Genomic DNA, 25,526 nt, shown 5'->3' with positions numbered 1-25,526 from the left:
ATCACCTTCCATCTGGATCCTGGTACTATCCTGGCTTCTGGATCTGGACAATGATCTGAAACTGATCCTAGTATTGACCTGGCATGGACTGACAGCCATGGGTCCTTCATACATTGTTCTGACCCTGCCCTGAAGCTCCTAGTGCCTCTCACATTGACCTGAACTAAGTCAAAAGCCACTAGAGCATCAGACATTGACCTTCCTTATATCTGAAGCCTTAGTAGCTTCAGACACCGCACTCTCCTCGATACTTGTGGACCTTGGATTTCCCGCTGGTCTGGTGGCCATTATGTTGGAGACAGAGGTCCGAGTCATACGGTGGTCCCACATGGCCCCGCCAAGGCCCACCGGATTCCCGACCACACCTAAACAGACACTGAAGGGTGCGACGGAAGGCCTCCCGGAAGTCTCGGTTGAAGTAGGCATAGATGGCAGGGTTGAGCATAGAGTTGAAGTATCCAGTCCAGAAAAGGATGGGTTCGATGATGGGTGGGAAAGGACAGGCTTCCCCACAGAGGGAGGTGGTGACGTACCAAATGAAGAAGGGAAGCCAGCACATAATAAAGGCCCCCATTATGATGCCAAGAGTGCGTGCGGCCTTGTGCTCTCGCTTCAGCTTGATCAAGTTGCGTTCCTTGGTGGGTGTAGCTTCTTGTCCATCTGTTGAGGGTCTGTGAGCCATCAACCGCCGTCCCGACCCTCCTGGCACCAGAGGCTCCAGCCCAGCTCCATTGTCGGCCACAGTGGTAGTGGTGGTGGTTGAATTTGGGCCACCAGTGACAACAACAGCTGCCTGAGATGACAGTCTGTTGTGCCGGTGTAACATGCGCTCCTGCCGAGAAGCCTCCAGGTATATGCGGTAGTACATGTAGACCATCACACTGCATGGGATCCAGAAGGAGATGGAGGATGACACAACAGCATACACAGAGTTGACCACAAAGTCACACTGTGTCTGACTGACTTCCATTCCTGGCATAGAGTACCAGCCCATGAAGATCGGTAGGAAGGAGATGAGCAGCGGTGCCAGCCAAACACCTGACAGCATGAATGCCACTCTTCGCTTTGTCATTACCAACGGATAGACAAGTGGTCGCACAATGGCATAATACCTGTCGATGCTGATACAACACAGGTGAAGGATGCTGGCTGTCGATGCGTAAACATCAAACGAGTTCCACACATCACACAGCACACGATGGAAGAGCCAGCGTCCAGCAATTTGCTTACTGGCATTGAATGGCATCACCATTATCGCCACCAGAATGTCCGCCATGGCCAGGGACACCACGAAGTAGTTTGTTATGACACGCAGCCGGCGATGACGTACCACACTCACCACAACAAGGAGGTTACCCAACACAGCACACACTATGATCAGCCCCATGCACAGTCCACTCACTATTACCTCCACCCCAACGCTCTCCATGCCCATACTGCTATTGTTAGCTATCACCGTCTCATCCACTGACTCGATCACTTCCACCTCACCCACACCTGACCAAGTGGGTTGTACCGTCACTTCCATTTTGTGTGATTGCATAGGACTCACTCCATCACTCAGAAGGCAATCTGTGCCAAGCTTTTCAAGTCACGGTGTGCTCTATTTACCCTTACGCTGTTCCCTCTCCTTTCGAGTCACTCCTCTTCGCCTCTCAATGCCTGAAGATGACAATTAATTTTAGTATTGTTTTATACTTCAAAGCACCACATAACCCAACACCAACAGAGCACAAAACATACTGTACATGTGATTGCCAGTGACGGTTACAAAAAAGGCAGAATCTGCATGGCTGAGAATATCACATGTAAAAGGACACGTATTTTATATACATATATATACTCTATCAATTTTCAGGGAGCTTATATTATGTTGCCGGGGCGGGAGGGGATCCTGCTTCCCTGTGTTATATTATATACTGGGTAGCACATGTATACACTTACATAGGAAGCACAGCCAGTTAACAGGAAACACTGGAAGGTAACAGTTATTTTACTCTGTAGCTAACTGCTGACATATATATATCTTACTCTGAATATAGCAACTGTGATAGAAAATAGGAAAGCACTATTGACTTTAAAATTCTCTGCTAATACATCTATATAATAGACAGACTTTCTCTGGCACACCTGACAGCATTAATAAATTTCACGGGGATTCACTAATCCACCTTTATCACAATCACATCAAACAGTATCACAATATACTTGATTCTGTGTTGCAGAAGCTTTGATTGGCGAGAAGTACCGTGACACACCCACACTGAAACATTCATAAGATCCTATTTGAATGAGAGGCACAACATTTATTAGAATAGTTCACGTTTAAGTTTCGTTTGGTGGGTTAGAAAACGGAGATTTCTACTAGCACTATTACAAATAAAAATAATCTACTTTTTCGAAAATACTGCACCAAATACTGTTTTATATATATGTTTAGAAGAGCACCAGAGCGAATAAATATATATGTAATTGTAGGGGCTATTATAATCTATGGAAGCAAGCAGTCAACATATTAGTCAACTGGAACAATGTTGAAAAAGGTCTAATACCGAACACACTAATCATTCACAGCCACATCTGAATACCAAAATCCTTAGCGAAGATAATTTTATGAACACTATAAGACTGCACTTCCTCCAGAGGTCCTGTTTACAGCACTCTGCATATATATACATTCTTCTTGACTAGTCAATCTAACTGCCATTCGGCATTGTATTAGCTTTTCATGTACATATATTGTATACATTTATTTTTTAATTAACCAGTGTCTTGAGGAAGTAATTGCAAATCCTGCACATTAAGTTCACTGACAAAACCGTTGTCATATACACTACAAAGTTCGTTGTCGTGCTTACTGTCAATACTGACAAGAAATGCTTTTATTAATAGCAAGATACATAAAAAAATCACAGTAGCTGGCTACAACCAACTTCCGTCTCAGTCTCGTTTTTATGCTGCGTCCATGAGAGGTCCCATTCATACAGCAAGAAATAATTATTCACATGAGTTCACCCGGCAGTGTGGTTTTATTCGTGTCAACCATAGGAACTCTGCCTTCCGTATTCAAGAACAATACAGACGGGATTCAGAACTGCATAACTACGCGGAAATTTTCACTTTCCTGAGTCTGTATATTATAATCTGGATATATTTTGTGCATACACAAGGTTACTCGTTATTGCATTGCCTTAGGTTTACTGAAGTTTTAAGGGACATATTTATATATCTAACGAACTTGCTTATATAACCTTATAATTTCTTGACATTTTGTAACCCTACATAGTTTAAGAGAAATATTTAAGAAACGTAGCACTGTATACCTCGCTGGCTGCTTCTTATCTAAATCACAAGTTTTATTGATATCACTGACTTTTTTCTTATGTATTTTACAAGCTTCACAGGTCTAGCGTTAGCAATGCATTATATTTTCCATGTTCATAATCTATTGTAGCTATTTTGTTTTCACTTAAATGTTAATATTGATCCATTTTCTATTTTCCAGGTCCTTTCTACTCTTACTTAATTGTTTGCGCTGTTAACTAGCGAATTCAAGTATGTTCACTGTGTTATATAATGTACTGCGTTTGTTTTCGAATATACTGTACGGTATACAACTGTGTTTTTAGTTTGTAGTGCCTGTTCTCGTGTTGTTTGTGCTTTTGTTCTAATCTCTGATGACCTGAAGTTTTCTGTGTGGTTTGTGATTGTATTCAAGTATCTGTTCTTGTTTGTTTTTTTATATTTTCAGCTACTTATGTGTTTTACCGTGTTCGTGTTTTCCACAGCGTTAGTATTCACCTTAGCTATGGAACTGTGTGGTGAACTTCGTCTTGTAATGATGCCTAAGGTCTTACACGTAGTCTTTCTCCACGTTTTTTCGCTACATCTGACCTGTTTCTAGCGTTAGGTCCCACTTTTCAACTTAACCCATCTTAATATTACTGGTGTATTGTTCCAAAATCTTCTTCAGTAAAACATAATACATTTCGTGCTGTTTTGCTGTTTCATTGTCTTGTCAGGTATTCATTTTTTTTTTCCCCCAATTTCCTTCACTTTGATCGCATCTTTGTTTTACGTTATATGAATTAGTTTTGTTTTCATTTATATTTATTTAAATGAATGTATTCTGCTGTAAGGTTATCATAAGGATTTTTTTTTTTTGTTCTTACTGTTAGATTCCCTCTCGGATGTTTTTATATTCCTTCTTCTTATTTAAAGTTGCTAATCTCTCTCATTTGGATTTTTTTTTTTAAACATCATTGCTAGTCACGCGGATTTTTTTTCTTCGTTTCTCATCTCTATCGTGCATGTTCTCGCTTGAATTCGTTGCCCGCTTCTATTTACTCCCATGTTTTTCTTTTTTTTACCTACATCATTCCAGATTTATCCTCAGGTTCTCGTTTGAATTTGCTGACCCCTTCTGTCCACTGCAATCTGCCCTTAGCATCAGTGTGGTGGCAACGGTGAAGGAGTTATGAAAGCAACGCCACACACCCTGGCACTCAACCCTCCCCCTCCCCACGCTGCACCCTTACATCACACCACACCACTAGCCAACAGGGTCACTGCCACCGCCACCACCACTACCACTACCACACTTTTGGCTCACATACTGGGCTCACTGGTACTCTAGGCTCACGTACTGGGCTCACCGGCACTCTGGGCTCGAGTACTGGGCTTGCCGGTACTCTCGGACCAACCGGTACCGTGACGGGGCTGAGTTGACTTGGAATAACCAGTACTCTGATGAACCGGTACGGAATTGAGTTTAGTGGCTCCCGTACTGAGGTCACCGGTACCGGTACGGTACTCTCTGATAAACCGCTACTGAGACGGGAGAGTTAACTTTCGGAAATCTGATCAACCGGTAATGAATTGGAAAGAGCTATTTATTCTCGCGGGTTGGTTCTGCTCACCCGTATTGGGCTCATCGGTACTCTCAGATCAACCAGTACTATGACGGGAGAGAGTTAACTTCCAGGCTACCCGGTACTCTGACCAACCGGTATGAGATGCAGAAGAGCTATTTATTATCGTGGCTTGTTTTTTTACGTACTGGGATCACCAGTACTGTCACGGGAGTCAATTTCGGGTCTAACCGGTGGAAATATGGGAGAGTCGTCCATTTTTTCCCGGTTGGTGGTTCCCGTACTGGGCTAAACGGTACATTATTCAACCGGTACTGTGACAGCATACATTCTCGCTGGCTCGCTTCTGCTCGTGCGTCTAGTAGTTTCGTGTCAGGCAATGAACTGAGCAGGATTATTTCTGTTTCCGCCTTTACTCTCCGGTTTACTTCGGCTCAGGGTTTTATTAGTTTGGGATCAGCTTTAAGACACGTCTTGTCCATTCTCGTCAAATGAACAGGAATACTTAGGCTGTCTCCTGCTAAGAAACTAAGCCTATTCTCCTGGGTTTAGTTCGGCTCGGTTTTGCATAATACAAATAAATTTTCTTCTTGCGAGCTTAGTTCGGGTCGACTCAATATTAACAGCGGTATGTTTTGACTACACTTGTAATATGCAACCAAATTATTAAAAATCAGAGATCACTCCAAACGTCTTCACGATTTTTAGTGAAAAAGTATGGATCACTTTTCACACAGTAGAAAAACTGGGTCTACCTGAACGTACTTTCTTTTCATTACTTGATCAAGTTTTCCTAGTGCTGTTTTACACTAGGATCAGAGTTATAAGAGTAAACTGGCGTACACTGAACCTAAACAAGCTTAGTCCCGTCGGTCGTTTCATCGCTTGCAGTGAAGCACTCTTCCCTCCACAGCAATCTGAAATTTCGTTAGATCTTGAAAATGCCACTATTTTCCAACAGTACTACAAGATGGTTCCGTCTGGGCACCAACACAAAAATTTGTTATGTTTTCGTTGCCTTGCCAGCAACTCCAAGCATCAAGGGAAATATATTCGCCATTGCAACAGTGTTAAGGTTCAGGTATCTTACCGTCTTTCCCAATTTCAAACACCAGAAATTTTCACCTTGTAAATCTCACGTTCACAAACTTATGGTGTCGTCTTATCACCTAAAAACACTAGTAAAGTTAATTTTCTTGTTTCAGATTCGAATATACGTCTTCTAAAAGCTTCAATTAACATATATATTAATTTCAAGCTACAAAATAAATCGTCTTTCCATCCACAAAACTTCAATAAGCGTCCACTTTTTCATTTTCCAGCTCAAATGGTAAATTCACTGGACGTTCAACCTTTCAATTTCCAACTCAAAAATCAGACTTCCATCTAAAAGCCTTCCAAAACCGTAGGCCTATGCAAGCTCACCAGGTCTTCTCCATCCTCGCTGCCATGGGAGACTACAGTTAAGATAATCCGAGAGAGGGGGGCCTAGCAAGCGGGCCTTATTTCGCCGTTGAGTACTGATCGAAGGCTTTTCCTGTGTATTTGGACACTTCCTCCACTAGTTGCCGGACAGGACGGTGACAGACAGGGAGGCCGAAGCTGGCAGAGAAGCAAATGACACTCTTTTCTTCTCCCTCGCGGTGCCGGCGTCGTCTACTCGGCCAATGTATAGCGGACTCCACGACGGAAATGGCGAGATCTGAAACGAAAAGCCAAATATTAGGCATGGCACACTTGGACCTGTTTACATCGTCTGCACTTCTAACCAGGCCTATTAATGGCGTTTGGGGTACGTGTGGGTATGTATTATGGATGCGACGTGTGCGTTTATGCTTGTGGTGTACTGCCCAAGGTCCCACGCACTGCACCGAAGGGGAATAATAACCAACAATGTTGTGGAATTAGGAACAGATAACACTCAAGTGAAAGTACATTAGACCTTCGTTTGGCGGCCTCTTCTCAAAGCCTACATTATATACAACAGAAACAGTTCAGGAAAATATTTTAAAATCATGGCCGCATTTCAAGGATATTTTCAACACGGTCAGCCCGAGGTGGTCTTTAGCAATATATTCTTGCTATCCTCCAGACGATTTTCGTAAGTTTTGGAAGGACTTCATGAAGGGGTTACAGCCTTCATAATCCCTTCCATATGAAACATCCTTCCTATGCTGAACAAAAGCGCCTGGAGATACTAAGAATGGAAGGAAAAATTAGTCGTGGTAGTGACGCGTTAAAGTGCTTTCTGCAAAAATTACAGTTAACCTCTTGTACCATGAAAACGTTCTAATTTATTCTTGGCCTCAGCAGACGAATTGTTTTTTTAGTATAGAAGAGATTTTCTGAACTGCAGGGGTTACATGTAGTTTACATTAACCCATTTGCTAAGTGGTACTCTTCCAAACATGAATGAAATCGTCTGTCGCCAGAAAGGATAAGATAAAAATGACGTTTGAGAATGAAGATGTTAAAACTGGGTGGGCCAATATGTATGCAAGGCCAAATTTTCGGGGGGACATTTTTAGAAGTTACGAGCTGTACATGGGGTTACCCTGCATGCCAAGTTCCTGACCGTATTTAGCAGCAAGGGAGATGGGCTAATCACGCAGCGCTCTCATCACGAAACATCTGTGAGGGCAAAGGGTGTATCCTGACCTCAATATCTGGCGGTCATTTATGAAGGTTTTCAGCTGCTGAAGGGGTTACCATGTTACAGAGTGCATTTCAGCGAGGTAAGGTAACCAAACACACTTTCTCTTCATGGGTTTCACGTACTTTTACGGACAGAGGCTGGGACGGATGTTTATGTCTACGTTAAGTCAGGATTCCGAGGGCTTAAATGGTCAAACTTTTTCATAGCTTTTCCTTCTATCACATTTTCTTGCTTTCTAAACTCTGTCTCATCCCATTATTAGGTGGGAAAAATGGTCTGGATGACGACAACGAAGTAGATGATGGTGAAATGGGTACTGACGGCACCTTCGTAATCCATGGTATATGATCTATCTCCAGACGATTTTATTCATCTTAAGGGGCAATGTCCTAGTTGGAGGAGTTAGACCTGGCCAGCATTAACCCCTTCATTGCTAGACAGCTCCCTAAGTTGAGTATAACCGTCCGGTAGTGGCAAGAATAATATCAGAAGTACGCCGTGGTGCTGGGTTTAGATTCTGCAGGTGCCATGGTGGATCACAAGGTATACGACAGGCAAAGTCGCGCATTGTAATGAATCTGATTCCTCTGTGCATTATAACTAGGATCATGCCGCATACGTCACAACACGTATCACGTTAAGGTTTTTCATAAGCTACATATACTGTGTATATATATATATATATATATATATATATATATATATATATATATATATATATATATATATACACACATATATATATATATATATATACACATATATATATATATATATATATATATATATATATATACATATATATATATATATATATATATATATATATATATATATATATATAAAAAAATCACGCATTTCTTTCATTGGAATATGTTAAAAACTGATCATGCTCATCAGTATCATCACAACTCTGACCAAGTTCAAAGGTACACAAGGGCAGAGAGGTCTAGTTTATATATATATAATCCGGACCTTTCCCACCCTAGGGCACACACATACACGCACATGCTGTATAAAATATTATATATATATATATATATATATATATATATATATATATATATATATATATATATATATCTCTATATATATATATATATATTCATCAGCCGTTTAAGTATCCACTGCAGGACCGGCCTATCCCGACCGAAGTGGGGACATTACAACCAATGTATCTCTACTCTGTGTGTGTGTGTGTGTGTGTGTGTGTGTGTGTGTGTGTGTGTGTGTGTGTGTGTGTGTGTGTGTGTGTTCGACTCTGGGCATAGGCTTCAAAGCCTGCTATCAAGGCCCAGCAGTCCTCTTACATACCATACACCAAGTGGCTAAGGCTGTCTGGTAGAGATTGTGCGTAGGGTGAGAAGTGCTTGTACGTGTAATTGTAGTGTTGGAGTGGCTTTGGATGTGTGTGTAGTCTGTGAACCAAGTGTAATCGGCCCGCGCAAGCCGACTGGGTGCAAGCATACTTTATAGTATGCGACACTGGTTCAACCACAGCACCCCTTATGTCCGCCAATGCAGTACGTGGCCAGAAAAAAGCTCCAAAGCTTATTACCCTGGCGGGTCGCGAACCCTTGTTCTCCAATGTACGAAAACGCACACTTTACCGCTGTACCACAGAGGCTCCATATATTATACATACATAGCAAACTCAAACAGCTTTGATCTGATCAGAACCAAAGTTGATGGAAGGGTTATGGGTTGGGCAAGAATGAAGTAATTCTATTTTGAGAGTCAAGGTCACACTCGGCCCTTAGACCAGTTGGTGTGTTCGGATGTTGCACTCTGTTCGTGCTCCTTCTTGTTGCTATTATTATTATTACGAACTTCACGTTTGGTGGAGTTCTTACCGACATTGTAGATATTATTATTATCGTTATTATTATTATTATTTTTTTTTTTTTTGGGGGGAGGAAGATCTAGAAGGCAGGCATACCAAGAGCATTCGAGATAGAGTTGAAATTTTGAGGCGTGATGTACCTTGGTTGCAGGCTTCTTTTGGTACAAACAAAAAACAAAGGAAATCCTAGCACTAGCGCCCTCTGTTATATTTTTTTCCAATTTTTGCTTCCCTGCACAGCAAAATCTATTGAATCGATTATTTTGTGAATGTTCCAGCATGCAGCCGTCAACATACTAGTGCACCTGAGTACTGATACTGAGATCCAACAAGTACTTTTTGAGACAGTGAGGCCCTTGATGCCTTACAGTGCTAAATCGGGAAGTATTTGGCTGCTTTTGACCAAACTCGGTAGAAATGTAGTGGGTCATGAGTGAACATGATTTGCACAGTATGAATGTCCTTGGCTTTGATCTCAAGGTCACAGATCAAAATCCGTAAAAAATTTGGGAGGCCTACCGAAGTCCATCAATATTACGTCTACAATCATGATATAAGTATTTTCAGAATCCTAAGAGTGTCTACTGTTTAAGATTTCACAACAGTAATTATGACAATTTTTTTTTATATAAGTTTTTGTACAAGTCGATTTTTTTTTTTTTTTGGTCACTCTACTCTGGAAAGTGGCATTATCATCTGAAATGTGGAGTCCTTTGAATACTGCCTCAGAATAATCAAATTTCTAGTTATTATTATCATTACCTTCACAATAAGCACAGTTTCAACATGCGGGTATAATTCCTCTACCTGTAAATTTCACGCAGTAAGACACAACGAAACAATGAAAGGATTAACAGGGTAACTACAACATAAAAATAAAGCAGACAAATAAATAAATAAAATACAACCGTTAATAAAGATGTTCCATTACAGTGCACCCTAAAGCCCGTTTGTGTAGCGTCCCCTGTGGAGCTAATCCCACACCCAAGGCCCTCCTACCGCTGATATCATCCCATTATTATATTACACGCCATTAACTGTTGCATCAATCAAAGTATAAATCAAAGCGAATTTTATACTTGCAAATTTAATTAACCTTTTCAGTTGGATGTTATACTGTAATGTGTTAATCTTTGTAGCCTCAGATGATTTTATGTTGTACTGTAATGTGTTAATCTTGGTAGCCCTAGATGATTTTATTTACCTTAGAGATGTCTCGTACTGAAAGGGCTGAGGAAAAAATATAGCTCACCTTTACAGTTCGGAAAGTCATTCAGAAGTCGAATTAAATCGTCTGATGAGGCCAAGGATTAACGGAAGTCCTTGTGCTGGCGAATATATATAAAAATTCACTTACCAAAAGTACCCATAGAGGTAACAATTCCAGCGACAACACATGCACGTAGCTTACTCACTGACAGAAGGCATTGGACTGACTCTTTATACATGAATCTCTGATAAAAATTAATATACTATGTAACACCATTTTTACCTGCTGGTAGTCACCTGTCGGGCAACACCACCACCAGAACTGTATGGTACAAAGCTATCACCGTCTCCTTAGTACTGCCACCAAACATTTACTGATCATAAAATATAACAAACAAGCGTACTATCGTTACACTCCCGCTTCCAAAATAATTTACAGCCGACTGCTATGTAAAAAGGCTTTGCACAAAATGGGCTACCACATGCAGGTGATTTTAAATGATGTACGTGTGTGTGTGTGTGTGTGTGTGTGTGTGTGTGAATCAGCCTTTTTCCCCACATGTCGCCGGGATCGAACCATCAACGCATAACAGTAAACTTCCAGCATCCGTATGCCAAATTTCCACTGACAATAAGAGATCCTGGTCAAAATGTACGGTACTAAAACGCCAGCAATTACAGCATACATTAAACCCTTCACTGCTAAAAAATCGGCGTAAAAGGGAAAACAACAACTGACTAAAATCTACTATACGGACACGTAAGGTTTCTTAGGTAAAATGTACGATCCCTTCATTAAAATCTACGGTATTCCCACGCCAGGTGTCAAAATTACTAGCCATTCATTAAACTCTACGGGCTGGGGACCTTATTTAATACCTAGCTGACACTCCCATTGATCTGCTTTATCTGTGTGTCAAGTTAAATTACACATCATTCAGACGGACGGACGGATTACAGAAATGCCTATACGAAGTACTTCTCCAAATCGATGACGTACTTCTTAATATTATTTTCTTGCTACCTTCAGACGATTTTATTCAGCTAAAGGAGGGCCTACCGTTGTGAAATTATTAGTAAAGGCAACAGTTAAGTCCTCCAGTTCGAAAACCCCCTCCTAAGCTGAATAACGTCGTCTGAATCTAGTAACAATATACCAAATACGTCATCGTTCTAAAGCGGTTAATCTCCTCGCACAGTACAAGACGTGAACATGACTCTCTCTCTCTCTCCTTTTCTTCCTTCCTCCTGTTCCTTCCTTCCTTCTCTCCCCACTTACTCTTTTCCTCCCTTTCCTTTCTCTCCTTCCTTGTCTACCTCCCCCCCCTCGTCCTTTAACTCCTTTCACCTCTTTCCCTCCCTTTCTACTCTCCTTCCTTCTCTCTCCTCTTTCTTGTCCCTTCTTTCCTTCCATCCACCCTTCGTGCGTATGGCTGATAAGAACAGCAAACGTACGCAACGCTACGCTGTTGCAACTCTCCATCTGGCCAAGCACATACCCCTCACCTTCCTGCACACCTAACCAAGCGCATAACGGCCCTCACCCCCAATCTTTTCCTTTAAATGCGGGCGTAAGGAGAATACCTTGAGGATACATAATCAGGGCCCTTAAGATTCCTTGCACAGGTCACATTGAAATCTCTGGTAAAATTTTAATATACTGTATATATATATATATATATATATATATATATATATATATATATATATATATATATATATATATATATATATATATATATATATATATATATATATATATATATATATATATATATATATATATATATAAACTACGTAAGACACAGCGTTCTACCTATCAAGAGACACCAGTTCACTGTAAGACACATAACTATGTGAAGTTTCTTGACTCTATAGCGAATACATTCCGAGTTCTGGCCCAGAAGCATATTTCCCTTCTGTTTTACGGTTCAGCACTACTGCCCTCAGCCAGGCAGTGGGACAGGTTAACGCTAGGCTAGGTTAGGTACGACTAAGTTAATTACCAGTAATTTTGCCCGGGAAACACATTGAGCATATTTCCGAGGAAAAAAAAAAAAATATATATATATGGTTAGTTTTGAAACGACGGGGCGGGCGTCGTTCCTGGCTGACGTTCCGGGTGGTGGCGCTGAACCGTGATACAGAAGGGAAATATGTGGCCCGGAAACGAAATCTCTACACCCCGGCCAGCCGCCCGCCTCTACGGACGGATACCAATTGATCCCAGTGATAACACCCTCCTCTGACTTTGTCAGGTGGAGACTAAACACACACACACACACACACACACACACACAAATTCGTACATATAAACTAATAAAAAGGCAAAATCAATCATTTTTCGCGCCCAAACATTTTCGGAAATCTTTGAGTGATAAAAAGTGCGTAAGTTGAACTGGAAACGCTAAAAACTAGTTTAAATAATAAAAACTCTCTTTCTCTCTCTCCTTGACCCTTTTTATCGTAGTTATTTATCATTCTTCCTTTGGGTAATCTCTAGTTTTCTCTCATATATTCTTCCTCTCTCTCTTCTGCTCATCTCTTCCTTCTCTCTTTCCCTTACTGTATAATTTTTATCTCTCCTACCTTCCTCCTTCTCGGGTCCTCTCCTTCATCCCCCTTCTAAGTTTCCACTCTCCCTTAATTACTTCCTCCTAATTTCCTCCTCTGTTTCTTTCTTCAACATTTCCCTCCTCCTTCCTTGCTCTCCTGCATTGCTTACTTTCTTTCTTGTTCCGTTTCCTCACTCGCACTCTTCCTCCTCCTCCTCCTCCGCTATTTCCCTCCCCCTCCCCCTCTCTCTCGTTGTCTCTTCTCTATTTCCTTCTTTCCTAATTCTTTCCAACTTCCCATTTCTTTCTCCAGTAGTTTCTCTCCTCTTTAGTACCTTCCTGTCCCACCTCTCCCTTTCCCTGTTTCTCATATCCTTTCTTCCTCCTCTTCCTTCATCCTGCTTTTCCTCACTCCGCTGTTTCTCCCACCGAGCCTCTCTTCCCTCTTACAGTGCCCACCCTCTCTCCCTCAGGCACCACAGGTAATGAGAAGCCATAACCACATCAGCAGCCTCTCTAGGCCTTCAACACCCTCCCTCACACAAATTGTCTTTCACAGCCTTCCACATAAACGCTACCCACCAATTTTATCTTCAGTAATTATTATCTACACCGTCCTCACTGTAATCATGAGCACTTCCTATCATCACAGTGCTGCAGAGGGGTACCTTCAAGTGGTGGCACTGACATAGCTGGATGGCTCCCCTGCCTAGATATGCAAACGTTCCTCAACTCCCTCCCTGTCCCCTGAATGGGAAATGGTGAACTGCGAGCAGGAGGTGGGCAACTTCAGCCTGCAGTCTACAATTTTCATCATCGTCATCAATCACTATCATTATCTTGAAACTGTTCGTAATGCCCTTCCTCATCAACATCCTCCTCCTTTCACTCATCATTATTTTCAGCCTTGTCTTAACCGTCCTTCTCAATCTCCTCCTCTTCCTCCACCTCATCATCATCATCATCATCTTTTTTACTATTATTCCAAACCCCCTTCACTTCGATAATGTATTTTCCACATTACTCTTATTCCCTCCAAATAATTTCATTCAACTTGGGAAATATTTCATATAATGATGTGTTGATTTAGGTTGAAACTATCCCCTCGTCTGTTGAAAAAGTATTCTCCTCGGCTAAATATAATCGTCCGGAGAGAGAGAGAGAGAGAGAGAGAGAGAGAGAGAGAGAGAGAACGGAAACACGTGTAACAGAATGGAGATAGCTGCCTACCCCTTCACTACGAAACGCCTCCCCATAAGCTCCCTACAATCGCCAGGTGGTGTCAACAGCGAAAAATGAAAGTCGTTGATTTGCAAAGGGGACTGACACAGCCTATAAAACACAACACACTACCGGCAGCTGGAATAAAGTAAGTAATCGTACTGAAGTGATTAGTGAGACCAACTCCTTCACAACCAATAAACCAAATAAAGTTGTCTGCCAGTACCAAGAGTATGATGAAAGTATGATTAGTAAAAATATGATGTTAATAAAGAAATAATCGTACTGAAGTGGCTAATAAAGGCTGATTCCACAAGACCTTCCGTTATACGCTGAATAAAATCGTCTGAAAGTAGTTAATTGAACGGAGACATCGCCAAACCCTTCAGTACATCTCCACTATACGCTGAATGAAATCGTCTGTGGTTGGTAGGAATATAACAACAACGCAGTGAACTGACTGCTTCTAAGCCCTTGCTATAGTTCCTTCACCTTAACTTGGCCCAGATCTGCTGTTTTGCACCTTATTTCACGAAGCTCAGAGGCGGGAATGGCAACATAACGACTCTACATTCTTTTCACCGCACTTCTTCGTGACTAGCGCCATATTCCAGTCTGAATCCATTCTAACAACTCTGTAAGCAAGATCGAGAGATGGCAATTTTAGGCCGAGTTAATGTGAAAAAAGTATAAAAGTTTCCCCCATGTGCTGAAAAAAATCGACGTATTCTACACGGCTTCGGATATTTCGTAATACTTTCTCCTTGGCGATTTATGCTTTACGTCATACCTCAATGAAGCAGTTTACAAGATAATGGCACGGAGTAAAATGCAAACTAAATCGCTAAGGAAGAGGTGCTACCAAGTCTCCTACGCCATCTACAATTCAGCTGTACGTCCTAATGGTGAGATTGACTAAAACAATTAAGCAGGATAACAACAATGAAAGGACTAGGACTGCCCCCCTCTCTCTCTCTCATCACACAGCCATTCATCCCCGCTGCCACCACCATCACAAAACTTCCCACTTCCATTTTCATAATCTGATCCGCAGAGGAGAGAGAGAGAGAGAGAGAGAGAGAGAGAGAGAGAGAGAGAGAGAGAGAGAGAGAGAGAGAGAGAGAGAGAGAGAGAGAGAGAGAGAGAATATATGAAGGAAAAAGTGGAAAGCAAGAGGAGAAGGAAGGTGAGAGGAGAGGATGGACACAGAGAGAGGGGAAATGAAGGAAAGAGGGGAGGGAGACGAGAAAAGAGGGATGGAAGACGAAGGAGAGAGGGTAGGATGGCAGAAAGGGAAGAAAGGAATAATGAAAGGGAGAAAGACAGGAGTTATCGAGAAAGTGGAAGGAAGATGGGAAGGAAAGGAGGAAGGAATGAAAAGAGTGAGAGGGAGAAGGGAAGAGGAGGAAAGGAGGAAACTAGGGAAAGAAGCAGAGAAACGAGGGAGGGAGAAATGGGAAGGAAGAAAGGGAGAGAGACAGGAGGGGAAGGGGAAGGAGGGAGGGATGGAAGTGAAGAGAAACTGGGAAGGAATAGAAAATTTACACGAAGTGAGGAAGGAGGAAATGTGATGGAGAAAGGAAGGGAAGAAAGAAAGAGAAAGGAAGGCAGGAGAGGGGGACAGAAGAGAAAAAGAAGGACGTCGATTGACAGACCGATACTGATCGATAACGATAACAATTAACTATACAAACATGGACAGACAGACAGACTGATATAGAGGGATAGTGGATAACACATTATATATATATATATATATATATATATATATATATATATATATATATATATATATATATATGAGTGAGAGAGAAACCCCATTTAACCCAGCAATTAGCATACCCTTGTCTCTGGCACCCTCCATCCTTCCTTCCTTCTCTCCCCCTCTCTCTCCTCCTTGGCACCTCCCTCTTATTGGCACTCCCCCCTCCCCCCTCTCTCGCTGGTTTCCTCCTCCTTTGATATTCCTTCCGTTTCTCCTCTCTCTCTCTCTCTCTTCCTTTCCATTCTGACTTTTCTTACACTAATACTTCTTCTCTAACATTTCTTCCTTCCCTCTCTCATCTCCTCTTCCTCTCCTCGTCCTTCTTCCGGTGACACCACTCTTCCTCCTTTTCCTTAGTTTCCCCTCTCTTCCTCCTTCCGCCTCTCGTTATCCCCCTCCACCATCCTCTCTCTCTCTTCCCCTCTTCCTCTATCTCTCTCACTTTCCCCGAATATCTTTTTCTTTCTCCTATTTCTCTCTTCTTATCTTTTTCTTCCTATTCGCTTCTCCTTCCTCCTCTTCTTTCTCTCCTCTCACCCCGTTTTCTGTGTGGGTGAAGAGGGCCGGATAATTAAGGAGAGAGGGGAGACTGTTCTTATCGGACTGCTCATTATCTCTCTCTCTCTCTCTCTCTCTCTTAGCCTGAAAACACGAGATAGATTTTAGAGGGGCCTGGCTGTCTATCTAATCTATTTATCTCACCCTCCTGCTCTCTCTCATATCACCATCTCCTGTCTCCTTTACCCTCTAATTCCCTCCCTTTCACCTCGCCTCCTAATAATTTCCTACTCGCCTCTCTCTCTCTCTCTTTCTCTCTCATCCTCCTGCTTGAATGTGTGTGTGTGTGTGTGTGTGTGTGTGTGTGTGTGTGTTTATTTATCTATATGTCAAAGTCCACGTCCTGCATATAATTTACCTACAATATTTTTTAACAGGAAGGAGTATTCAGATAAGTAACACCCACGTCCACCACTTGGTCTACGGGCCAAACGATTGTTCTTGCCCAGTGACATTGGCTCTGGATTGATGGCTCTCAAAATCGTAATATTCCGTTCCTGCCTGATCCTTAATCCTTCCACCGTTTGGGCAAAATCAGTTAAAAACCAAATCAATTGACTATGTTCCGTGAACCTGAATTCTTAACCCTTCCCAGTGGTTTTAATCTTTGTTCTCAAGTTCTCAAAACAGAACCCCTTTGTCCCCGCCCCTCCCTGAACCTGCTACAAACTTCGGTGTAACAAGGATAAAAACGGTTTAAGCTGACCTTCCCATGCCACCGTTTGTCCTAAAAAAAAAAAGCAGTAGGTTAACTCCCTGACTAATCATGATCCTTTCCACCAAGTTTGGTCCAAATCGGATCAAACTTATTTTAGTTATCTTGTTCACACGTAGTCGTCTATCTACCTATTGCCAGACACCTCAATCCCGTAAGGGGTGGCCACAAACAAATCGCCTCCATGTCGCCCTGTCCAATGCCACTTCACTGTCTTGCTCCCAGCTCACACCCCCCTCTCTCATATACCTTTCCACTCCATACTCCAACCTCATCCTCGGCTTCTCCCTCCCTCTTCCCCCTACATCTCACTTCCATAACTCTCCTCGTCAGTCTCTCGCTCTCCATCCTCTCCACATGGCCAATCGTACGCAGATGTATGGGTCGAATTTTGATCCTGCTCTGTGAACATGATTTAATGTTCTCTAAATCGAACCCCTTTGTTCTCGCATTAACCTCAACCCTTCCTCGGAATCTGGTTTAAATCGAATATAAACGGAGCTGAAATCTCTAATTAACTTGAACCTAGCCGCATGGCCTTGACCTTTGATCCATTGTATTAAAAAAATATATATATATTTATATGGGTGTACCCCTTGGCAGTGCCTCTACCCAGCCACCAACATGTTTTTGCGAGGCTGAAGTCAAGGCTCTTTGCATCTTGACTTTATACCTAGATTCCGAGGCAAGATTTATTTCGTCGAGGGAGCCAAGGCGGGGAAACACTGAATATATATGCAGCGTAAGATGCAAAAATAAAACCCAGGTGTAAAGATATTGCCTCTCTTGAAAACATCTGACAGACTTCTGTACGATAACATCTCTGTATTTCATGCTTGCTATTGACTGACGATTTTATTCAATTTCGGAAAGACTCCTTGTAGTGAAGAGATAGGTATACTAACAAATAATAACTTCCCTTATGCTCTTAGGTTATATCACACTTTGGATATTAGTTCATTTACTTTTAGAATCCCTTTAATTGTAGAGCACGAAGACATGACAAGGAAACTGAAACAAGCCGTAGGCAGTTTTAGTCATCACAGGAGATATCCGTCTGACAGCAGGGGTTAAGCTAGACTACTATATATTGACAGTGACTGGAGATCTAACCATAATCAGTTAATCATCACAACATACTCACATAATATATCAGTCAGTCACACTACACAACTTCACCAACATCCGTAAAGTGCAAATCAGAGCAACGACGAAAGCAACTACATACCGTACCGCATTCCTGGCTAAGTTGTTTCACCCTTTTTTAAAAAAGAATTTCACTTTTACGCACAAAAAGCAACTGATAATTTTCTCCGAATTCTCTAACATCTTGCGGGAAATTTTCGTCCGTAAAAAGGAAATGTGAGCAACGATTGACGAGACTTTAAAACACATCATATTCCTGGCCAGTTAAGTTTAACATCTCTCTACAAGAATTTCACTTACGCAAGGAACCACACATTATTATCTGCCTCTTAACCACCATCTTACAGGCAATGAAGACGGTCACTACACACCATACGATAGTTTCCGGCTCGTTGAATTGCATCTTCGGTCTCGGAGATTATCACTTCTAGATACACTAAGCACATGTTAATATCTCCGGCACACGAAGCATTTCTTACCCACAGCAGCTCTCTCCAGGTGGGCATGCAAACGTACTTCTCATTATGCTCAACAATTTAACTGAGAGGTCGAACTGTTTACTCTTGCTTCCCTTTAGCCTCAATAATTCACCTGATAGGCTGTTTTGTTTACTTCACTTTATGCTTAACAATTTCACTGAGGGCGCGTCTTGTTTGCTCTTACTTCCCTTTATACTTAACAATTCCAGAGAGAGACAGTCTTGCTTACTCTAATTCCCTTTATGCTCACCGACAATTCCACAACGTCTTGTTTTTGTTGTTTATATTCAACAATTTCATTACAAGGTTGTCCGGTTTGCTTTCCTCTTTCTACTCGACAATTTCACTTCGTCTGATTTACTTTTCCTTCCCCTCATGCCCAACAATTCCACTGAGAGTTCGTCTTGCTTACTCTCTTCTGGCTACCGCAGGCCGACTGAATATATCTCAAAGACACTGCAAGCACCTATTATAACCCCACGCAGTCGTCCCCCCGCATGGCTGCATACTGATCTCCCCTTGTCCTCAACACCCCCACCCATGACGAGGCTTCCATTGTGCTCTGACTACCCTCCAGCGACACTATCACTTCTTGTGTGTGTGTGTGTGTGTGTGTGTGTGTGTGTGTGTGTGTGTGTGTGTTGTGTGTGTGTGTGTGTGTGTGTGTGTTTGTTTCTGCCCTCGAAGTCTCCCCTGCTGTGCTGCACGTTGGTTGGTACTGATTACATTTACGGTCAGAGTGGAATTATTTATACACTAAGTGATGATCCAGGCGTCTAGGTCGGTGGAGTGAAAAGAACTGTCCTCCAAGTTGGTGGCTGGCTCCGGCTTGAGTGCATTACAGCTAACTCTTGAGAAAGATCCAATACACTCAGAGGCTTATGCATTAATTATAGCCATGACCTCTTCCATTACAAAACTGCGTATATTGTATTATATTTCAACTACTCCCAGATCATTCTGCTAAAGAAATTTCTCTCGTACTGAAATTATTTATATAAAATTCATAAACAGAAAGGACAGATATATGCCAGCGACTGCAGAAGGGTAGTTAAGACGAACAGTAAATTTTTGCGACATTTCAATCTTCCACACAAGCCTGCAACACTACCGGCGCAGTGGCCGTTTATGATGCTGGGGTACAATGAGGAGCAAAGGGGAGGAAAATTTTGACAAACAGGAATCGAACGGTCTTTTAGTTTCCCAGAAGAAAGTTGTCTGTGCTAATCCCTGCACTACTTGCCAACGAAGATTTAACACACACACACACACACACACACACACACACACACACACACACACACACACACACACACACAAACAGTCCTTTTTAATGTACCGAACTAAGTGACTGATCGAAAAAGAAGTACCATCATGCAGGGGGTTTGCCAGTAAGTAGGGAGGAAGGGAGGGGGCAGAGGAAGAGAATTATTTATTTTGTGGGCAAGGGACAGTCACAAACACATACAAAAAAGAAACGACAAAGCAAAAAATCTAACTATTCCCTAAGATACGTCATTTAAATATTCCCTACGACACGCAACCGTCACCTTAAAAATCCAAGTCCCTATTTCATTTCTTGGTGCGAAAGATATGGGATAAATACAGTCTGCCTGAAGCCTGGATGTGTTGTTGGTGAGTGTGTCTATGGCGTCACATTAGCCTAAAGTGGTGGAGGAAGGTCTAGGGCAGTACGCTGAATGAAACAGGAAGATCCACAGCACTTTCTCCTCAGCGATTTATTTTCCACATTATTTTTTACCTAAATAACATTTCTTACTTGGCGTTTCTGCGCATTTTATCTTCTTAACACTTCTTCCTTTGCGAATTACTTGTTTTAACATTCTCCTGTACTTTACATCGACTTCATATCTACACCGTTTGCACCACGAACATACAAGAGGATACTGCAGAATCAATCGCTAAGGAAGGGGTGCTACGGAATCGCCAGGTAACCCATGGTCGGTCCACGAATCACACTGCAAAATTTCTCAAGTTGCAGTCCACATGTCCTTCCCATTGCATCACCTCCAGAGAAAATAAAAACAAAAGTGGGTCCTGTTTTTATAGTACCGGAGTGAGGTGGTGGGAGCAGGTTTTGTAACATGCAGTAGCTGGAGGCTGTGTGTGTGTGTGTGTGTGTGTGTGTGTGTGTGTGTGTGTGTGTGTGTGTGTGTGTGTGTGTGTGTGTGTGTGTGTGTGTGTGTGTGTGTGTGTGTGTGTGTGTGTGTGTGTGTGTGTGTGTGTGTGTGTGTGTGTGTGTGTGTGTGTGTGTGTGTGTGTGTGTGTGTGTGTGTGTGTGTGTGTGTGTGTGTGTGTGTGTGTGTGTGTGTGTGTGTGTGTGTGTGTGTGTGTGTGTGTGTGTGTGTGTGTGTGTGTGTGTGTGTGTGTGTGTGTGTGTGTGTGTGTGTGTGTGTGTGTGTGTGTGTGTGTGTGTGTGTGTGTGTGTGTGTGTGTGTGTGTGTGTGTGTGTGTGTGTGTGTGTGTGTGTGTGTGTGTGTGTGTGTGTGTGTGTGTGTGTGTGTGTGTGTGTGTGTGTGTGTGTGTGTGTGTGTGTGTGTGTGTGTGTGTGTGTGTGTGTGCGCGCGTGCGTGCGTGCGTGCGTGCGTGCGTAAGTGCGTGTGCGTGCGTGTGTGTGTGTGTGTGTAGAAGGTTGGGTTGCTTCGCCATCATCATCATCATCGCCTGTGTTGGGGCCTCCCTTGTTCCTCTCAGTGCTTCTCTACTAAATACTTTCCTCTCTCTCTCTCTCTCTCTCTCTCTTTCTGTCTCAGCTTGTGTTCTTGCTTGTAGAAAATAAATAAGGTGGGAAGGAAGAGGCAGTGTACATCAGCCAAAAGAGAAGGATTATGACGGCAAGGGATAAGATCAAAGAGAAAGAAGGAAGAGAAAAAAAACGAGAACAGGAAGAAGAGAGACGAAAAACCAGGTAAGAGAGAGGCAACAGACAAATAAGACTAAATTTCCTGTTTCCAAACGGCCTCTTCCTCTCCTGCAGAAGTAATAACAATAAACACCAACACATCTTCCTACACATGAACCCTGCTTCCCGTCTGTCTTATTAAATCTCTCTCTCTCTCTCTCTCTCTCGTCTAACGCTTCTTCATGTGACAGGTAGCATCGGCAAAAAATAAATACATTAAAATAGTCTGGTATTTGTCCCTACTCAGTAACGATCCCTTCTCACGACACATCCTCCTCCCTCATATACTCTCCCACTTATTCCTCCACCACACCTACAGTACAGGTAACATAGTCGAATCTACTTATTCTACTTTATTTCATATTTTACTTCATTTCAGCGGAGTTCAGGACCAAGCAGATCCATAATTCAGGCGTTTCAGTTAATTTAGTTCTCTTTAAGGCCCTCCAGGTGACTACAGTATCACTATATCAACTAAGGTCAATAAAGATCGACTAAGGTCACGTCAACGAAGGCGTGTACACTCGATCGAATTAGCATCAGTTCAGATCTCGCACGAAACAATCTGACGCCGCTTATACGCTATACGTTGCAAAATGAAGACTGGTCCTAACCCTGCTTGCACGACACTGAACCGTATTACTTACTATCCGTATGTTCCTCCTTGCCCATAATAAGTATTGAACTGTTACCGTATGAACATTTACTTGAAAACAAATGTCTTCCTTTGATATAGAGTTATTTTCTATTTTCATCATTTGGAATAACAATGGACTTCTCGCGCGACACTTTTCTGATTATGTGTATCATTATTTTTTTATTATTATTATTATTATTTTTTTAGATTTGGCAACTTACAGTGAGTCATCCACGTCTTTTCAGGTCCCTCTAAGTCCATTATATCAATCCAGGTCACGTGCCAAACACACGTCGATCCAATTTAAGTTTTCCAAGACGTGGCAGCTCAAGGGAAGTATTGCTGGGTACAAGGGCTAACTAACACCTCCTCCTTGCTAGTTTCTTTCCGCATATGACACGCCAATATCCTCTTACCTTATTTACGGAATCCAGGTCGATAGTAAAACGACACATAAAACGAGAGTATGATGTAGTATGCAAAATAAATCGCTAGGGATGAGGTGCTAAGTAAAATAATTACCTAGGGGAAAAAAATGCAAGAGGACAGAAATCTGGGCAAAGTTAAAGTGATCTGCGTATAGCCAAAAAAACTGTGCTAAATGTAGTGCCACAGTACTGTCGTTTTTTCCACCCCTGAGCTACGTGCAAAAAGCTGCTAATGGAGGAAAATCCGGGTCAAGTAACGCGGAAACAACTATAACATTCACAGCCCCCCAAGAGCGCCATTACAACACCCCACCACCATCACTACACCCACGGGACAATGTCAACCTGATTTACGCAACACACATACGCCGCCAAGTCACCATGCTAAGTATATATAAATTGCACCCTCCTGTGGCCTAGTTTTAGCAGTCTATCATAGGGGTGACCAACAGACTTCCTACTGCCTACCCTCTTGCTATGACCTGCTCATTTTTTAGATAGCGTAAAATTACCATCCCTCCATCTTAAATACTGAGCTATAATAACAGGCAAACTAGAATATGGTGCTGGTCACGAAGAAGTGCTATGGAATGGATGCGGAACCATGTACTGTATTATTCTGCTCCTGAGCCACGGGACACAGGCTGCAAGAGGACGAAAATCTCCACCTAGTTTAAGAGAATGGAATCTAGTCATCTCAGAGGACAATTGTAAACTAATAGTACCCGAAAGTTTAGAACTGTGCCTACCGACTGCACGAGCGTCATTAACACAAAAGTCTTAGTCTGTTCACGCGGACGGCTACCTAAATGCCTCCTTACTTCTTATCAGTATCTGTCACTAGCCCAGTTTATCTATTGCCTAATACTTAATTCCATACTCAAATCAGCATGGCGAGGATTAAATTGTCTCCCTGCTTACCTGATACAAGTCCTGTCTCTCCATCACAATTCCTGTATATATTTATCTGTAGTCCTGTCTATCTCGTCCTGTCTGCCTATTGTCAGACGCATAATCCCAGACCTGATTCATGGCGGCCACGACAAAAACACCTCCTAGCTTCCATCACCGCTCTAGTCCTTCCCAAAACTACAAGCTGCCTTCCCTCACACCAGGAACCTTAGAGTGAATGCCATCAGTCTGACTTATAACCGTACTCTAGGTGGCACAGGAGGCTTTCCCGCGCCTCTAACTCGGTTTCGCGAAATTCTCCTTAACTTTCTTTATTGTTATATTATTAACATACTTCGCATCATCTGTCTATCTATATGTCTATATATACCTAGACGCATTAATCCCGGGAGGGATGACCACTAAGAAATCGCCTCTATGCTATTCTTTCTACCGCCCTCGCGCCCTTTCTCTCTCCAATTCACTCCCTCACTCAAATCCCCTTCCAACAAGGAGTTATCGTGTTTATGCCGAATTCATCATTTGTTTTTAAAAATAAACTGAAAAAAATGTGTATATATATATTATATAAATAATTTTTTTATTATATTTTTTTATATAAATAACAGAACGGAGGAAGGAAAAACAAATGAGTAAAAAAAAAAAATCCATACACCAGATTACTGGTGTCCTCTGTTCAAAAAATATCTGTAACAGTTAGACTTGAACAGTTGTGGGTTGAAATTTGGAGGGAAACAACTCTGGGGAAGCGAGTTCCAGAGAGATGCAGTTCGGGGAATGAAGAATTCTGATAGGCAGAAGTTCTGCAATATGGCTGAGTGACATTCCAGTCATGAGCGCTACCAGATGCCCGTGTAGCACGAGGGAAGGCATGGAGAGGTGGCACCATGGACGCAACTTCGTCTGAGCATTTGCCAAAAAAAAATCTGTAAAATAATGTAAGGGGGCAGCATTCCTTCTTACTTGCAGGGGAGGTAGTTTATATGTAATGGCAGGGTTGTTAATAATTCTAACAGCCTTGTTCTGAATTTTGTCTAGTTGTCTTAATGCAACCTCTCCACAACCATTCCACAAGGGTGAGCAATATTCAAGCAGAGAGCGCATATGACTCTTATAAATTATAGCTAACTGCTCATCGGCGAAGAGTTACGGACTCTGTACAATAATTCAAGTTTCTTTGAGGCGGTTTTAGCAAGTGATCTGACATGAGAGGTCCAGCTGAGGGCACTGTTAAGTGGGACGCCAAGAATTTCAATACTTTCGGAGATGCGAACATTAGTAGCACTGAAGGTAATGTACGAATCTGGCAATATCTGTCTATTAGTAAACTGTATATATATTTAGTTTTACAAGCATTAAAAGAGACAAGGTTGTTTTGTCCCCATTCACTGATTGTAGATAGATCTAGATTTATGGAGATGGCTGTACTGAGTTGAGAGGTAGAGATATTAGACTTTGTAAATGGATGTCTGAGTGTGAATGAACTATGTAGTGTTCAGTCATCTGCATATGAGTGAATGGGATTGTGGGTGGAAGATAAGATATCATTAATATGAACCAGCAATAGGGTTAGCACCAGAACTGATCCCAGCGGCACACCGGCGTTGA

The 25,526-nt window shown here is 42.1% G+C and overlaps 1 protein-coding gene across 1 annotated transcript; it reads right to left on the bottom strand.

Moving 5' to 3' along the window:
- Positions 1-217: 217 nt before the first annotated feature.
- LOC145408724 (octopamine receptor beta-2R-like) lies at positions 218-1,674 on the bottom strand. Its single transcript, XM_080279411.1, has one exon. It carries the CDS (start codon positions 1,541-1,543, stop codon positions 227-229), a length of 1,317 nt encoding a protein of 438 aa, XP_080135537.1. The 5' UTR covers positions 1,544-1,674; the 3' UTR covers positions 218-226.
- Between the last annotated feature and the right edge of the window lie 23,852 nt (positions 1,675-25,526).

This window comes from Coenobita brevimanus, chromosome 1, assembly GCF_032717465.1.
Source record: "Coenobita brevimanus isolate Jiangsu-jjx chromosome 1, ASM3271746v2, whole genome shotgun sequence".
Classification (NCBI taxonomy): domain Eukaryota; kingdom Metazoa; phylum Arthropoda; class Malacostraca; order Decapoda; family Coenobitidae; genus Coenobita; species Coenobita brevimanus.
The sequence above is the reverse complement of the archived record's forward strand: the minus strand, read 5'-3'. Positions and strand labels throughout refer to the sequence as shown.

What these genes read in the sequence shown, in the direction of transcription:
- LOC145408724 (XM_080279411.1), bottom strand. Translation starts at nt 1,543, where the DNA reads ATGCAATCACACAAAATGGAAGTGACGGTACAACCCACTTGGTCAGGT.